Raw genomic sequence first — 4,023 nt, forward strand, 5'->3', positions numbered from 1 at the left:
GTGTCCGCCAAATACGCTGGAGAAGGCATCTCGCCGATCACCACGAAAACAGGAGCTTCAGGAGGAAAGGGCAAAGCGGGTGTCCCATGTTCAACACCCGGGACCAGCGAGGCCGGCGGGGAAGGATCCAAGCCCCTGCTATCGCTCTTGCAAACAACCCACAGCCACAGAGAGCTGCAGCAAGAGTTGGGGATGGACAGACTTCCTACCCCAAAAAAGTCCTACCGAGACCGTGAAACCTTCCTGGCTGACTCTTTTTGTCAACCCTGCTACAACAGGAGCTGTTGCCCAATAAGTAGGTCAAGCTTGTAAGAGGAGAAAAACAACTCACCCCGATGCTGCTCATCGCCCGCGTCGAGCAGCCTCGTTTCTCCCGAAAGACAAATGGAGCATTAGGTGTTTGGGGACAGCTTTGTGTGTCTTTGCTGGTAGGGAAGTGTTTTAACTCGTGGCAACAGGCTGTGTAAATCAGAGCTGGAGCCGCAGCCAAATGATGCAATTAGAGGTCTTGCTGTCAACAAACAATCATGCAAATTTGTTCTCTCTGATACGAATGAAGAAGGAGACATGACTAAGCATGTAATAGCGGGGGATTGGGAGAGGAAGAAGTTTCCCAATGCTTCCTAATGAGGGGAAAACTTATTGCAAAATGGAAACAGTGAAAAGGTGAAGATTTGTCCGCGTCGCTCCAGGAACTGATGTGGCCAGGCAGTACCTGACAGCGGATCCAGTATGAGGTTTAGGTAGTCTGGTCTCTCCTCTGAAAGCAAGCTTTCCCGACAGGACTAGTCCCCTTGCACAAGGCTTGCAGGACGTTTATCCTCACCAAGGATCAGTTAAATACTTTTTTTTTGCTGACAGCCAGCTCTTGTCCCGCTCGGAGCTGAGCTGCCGCCAGCAATTAAAGGCAACCAGCAGTGTCCTAATTAAGGGCAACACTTGCAGCCATTAGCTGGAGGTGTAGGATGCAGAAAGTGCGTTTTGGAGGGGCTGGTGCCTGTGGTGAGCCAGATGCGGCCACGCTCCTCCCAAGATGGGGCCAGGACCCCATGGGTGCTGGGTTAGCAAGTGGGGAATGGCTGCTGGTATGGCCACTGTCACCGAGGGAATTTGCACACCACGGGATGGTCTCAGCACCTGGTTTGGGGACCGTAACCCACCCGCTGAAATCCTGGTGCCTTGGCAAAGCCCCTGCTGCCTTTGCTGGCGTCTGCCTCGGGCACTTCAGACCAAGCATCGAGGAAGTGGCCCCACGTGGGTGGTGCAGGTTTGCTGCCTACGTTGACATCTCTCTTTAGAGCAGGACGTGATGGAGACTTTTTGGTCCTCATTCTTTGGCCTCGGTGCTAAAAGGAACTCACGTCACATCCACAGCCCTCGAGCGCCTCTGCCCGTAACCAGACGGTGCGGGGGGTGGCATCGGTGCCCCGTGCTGAGCCTGGTGACCTCTTGCTGCAGGACAGCATTCAGCTGGGCCTTGGGAGGTGACAGGACATGCTCCTAAAACATTTTGAAATGGGTTTAAATGTGAAACAAGCCCCTAGCATGCCACGCACCCAGCCCCAACGCAGCACCCAGCCCAGCACCCTTCATGGGGCAGGCATGGACCTTTCCATCCCCTGCAACGGCTCAGCTGCCGTTTCGAGGTATACGGTACCATACACTGCTCTGTCTGCCCGGTGTCTCCTGCACCCTGGGTGGCCCGTCTTTCTGTGCACATCAGGCATTTCCCTTATAGCGCGCTGGCTCGGAGCCACAGCCGTACGTAAGCAGCTGCTCAGCTATTAAACAGCCTTATAATCTCAGGACTTAGCATCAAAGCAGAAGCTCTTTTAGCAGAGATGTGCAGGGATCAGACTTAAAAGAAGTCGCCGACGTAGGCTGGGGAAGAGTCCTTGCCAAGTAACATCTGTCTAAGACAGTTAACATTAAGTAAAAAAAAAACCAAACCCAAACCCTTTTGTTCACTTCTGTTTAATGAGCAAGAGAGTGCTCTCGTGGAGCCCAGCGTCTCATTTCACTTTCTAAACCAGGTCTTGCATAAGCCCATGTACTTACCTGATCTGTTCCTTCTCTTTCAAAACAGGCATGCAAGCCCAGCTGGCCTTTTGCTGACAGCTGTAGTGGCAATTTCCTACACAATCGCAATGCTGTATGAGGGGTGAGTAGCTCTGCAAAACTGGAGAGCTTCTAATTATTTCTGCCAGCTTTAAGTCCCGAGGTTTCAGGGAACTGCAGAAGTAGAGAAGTTTTTTTCCAATTAATTCAGCAGGGAAGAAAGAAAACAGAGGGTTGTTTTTCAATTGTTTTGATAATGGGTAGATTCTTCTCTCAAACTATTTGCTGAGTTCTAGGAACATTTATGCATCTGTTTATTTTTATCAAAATGAGATATTTTTTCTTTGGGTGCCTGATTCTGTCTATACAAGAACATTAAGGCAGGCAGTGAGACGACTCATTGTGTCATCTTGAAGAGGCCCTGCAAGAAGAGCTGGCATCTTGTAGTTCCTTGGATGGGCTGCTCTGATATTTTATACCACAATAGCCCATCAGCCCAGGACGGAGCAGCCCAGAATTATTCCCAGAAGCAGCGGTTGTGCTTCAGCAGTGAAAAGTCTTTTGTCTTTGCAAGGGAGGAGGAGATACAAAGAGAGCTGAGGCCCACCTGCACGCAGGGCAAGTCCAAGTGCGTGCTGAGCCTCGTCCCGCTCAGTGCAGGGATAATCCTGGGTGGGAGCAGCTTGGAGCCGCTCTGCAGTCCAGGGACGCTGAGCCAAGGATTGCCATGGCACTGGGATAGCTGGGCTGTGCCAACCTGTGAAGAGTTGGCCTAGAGTTTCTGGGCCCTAAGGAGAGCACACAGTAGTCTTGATTTTAATTCTTTCCCCCTTCTTTTGCCCTCTCTTGTGTCTCTTCCCAAATTCCCATCCTCCCAACCACAGGCCTTTCACAGAGGAAATCTATCGGCAGAAACAGAAGGAGGCAAAGAACAAGTAGCAGCAGGTATGTTTGCCGATCAGTGTTTCAGCGGGAGGGGCTGCTTTGCCGGGCTCCCCCACCTACGAGTGTGTTAGATGGGGACAGGAGCAGCACCCACCCTCCCAGCGCGCCCCTGCCCAGCCCTGCCCTCTCCGGCTCCTCCAGAGCCCTTCCTGCACTTGAGGGATTTGAGCTTCAACCCTCCGCAAAAACCCAGGCAGGAAGGCTTTACACAGCGGCGGTTGCGTCCGCCTCTTGGCACCCGACCGGCAACCCCCAAATTGTTTTGATTATATGCTTGAGACTCAGCACAAGGGAACATTGCTGGGGAGCTTTGAGGCTCCAGGCTTAGTCTAAATGAGTCAGAAAAAAGCAGCTATTGGCCATGGCAGGTGCTCCAGCGAGCGGCAGGGATGGTGCGAGAGGGCTTGCGTGCCCCAGCACCCCACAGGGAAGTCGTGCACCCTGGCTCCAGGCTGCTTCTTGCCTGAGCCAGGAGCACTTCTGCACGTGGGCTTGCACCGGCTCACCCAGAAGCTCAGCCTGGGCTTGCTTTTTGGGCCAAAAGCTTCTGCAAAAGCACAAGTTCCTGCCCAGGCTCTGTTCCCTGGGGTTAAATGCCACCCTGGAAACCACCGGTGCATCTGCCCGCAGGTGGTTGGAGAGGCTGGACAAGCACGCAGCGCGGCTGAGGTTTTGGCAGCCCCGTAGCCCCTGCCCCAGCAAAGATGCTGTAGCACCGGTCAGGTCCCTGACTCTTGTCTCTTTGCCTTTTGCAAAGCAGTGTCTCGGATACCTCGGCACGGCATGCCTCTCTGGTCCCCACACTGTCCGATTTTCCCATTTTCCTACTGAGACGTATCCTACTAATTAGGCCAGCAACCCTTAATGAGCCAGCTGAGCATCCTGCAGTATTGGAAGTGATCAGAGGAACAGCCCGAGCGCAGCAGCACCTCCTCGCCGCAGCCCGCGGGAGCTGGAGGTCCCTGTCCCCAGGTCCTTGTCCCCGTTGTGGGTCACTGTGGCTCCTGCCATGAAGACGGT

General features: G+C 53.4%; 1 protein-coding gene across 1 annotated transcript in view; it reads left to right on the plus strand.

The window, feature by feature from the left end:
- Window positions 1–2,997, plus strand: part of PEMT (phosphatidylethanolamine N-methyltransferase) — a 38,174-nt gene extending 35,177 nt beyond the window's left edge. Inside the window, exons 5-6 of the mRNA XM_010293645.1 lie at window positions 2,087–2,161; window positions 2,943–2,997. Coding sequence (XP_010291947.1) covers window positions 2,087–2,161; window positions 2,943–2,997 — 130 coding nt within the window. The remainder of the gene's footprint in view (window positions 1–2,086; window positions 2,162–2,942) is intronic.
- Window positions 2,998–4,023: the final 1,026 nt, after the last annotated feature.

Source organism: Phaethon lepturus, unplaced genomic scaffold (genome assembly GCF_000687285.1).
Source record: "Phaethon lepturus isolate BGI_N335 unplaced genomic scaffold, ASM68728v1 scaffold34778, whole genome shotgun sequence".
NCBI lineage: Eukaryota > Metazoa > Chordata > Aves > Phaethontiformes > Phaethontidae > Phaethon > Phaethon lepturus.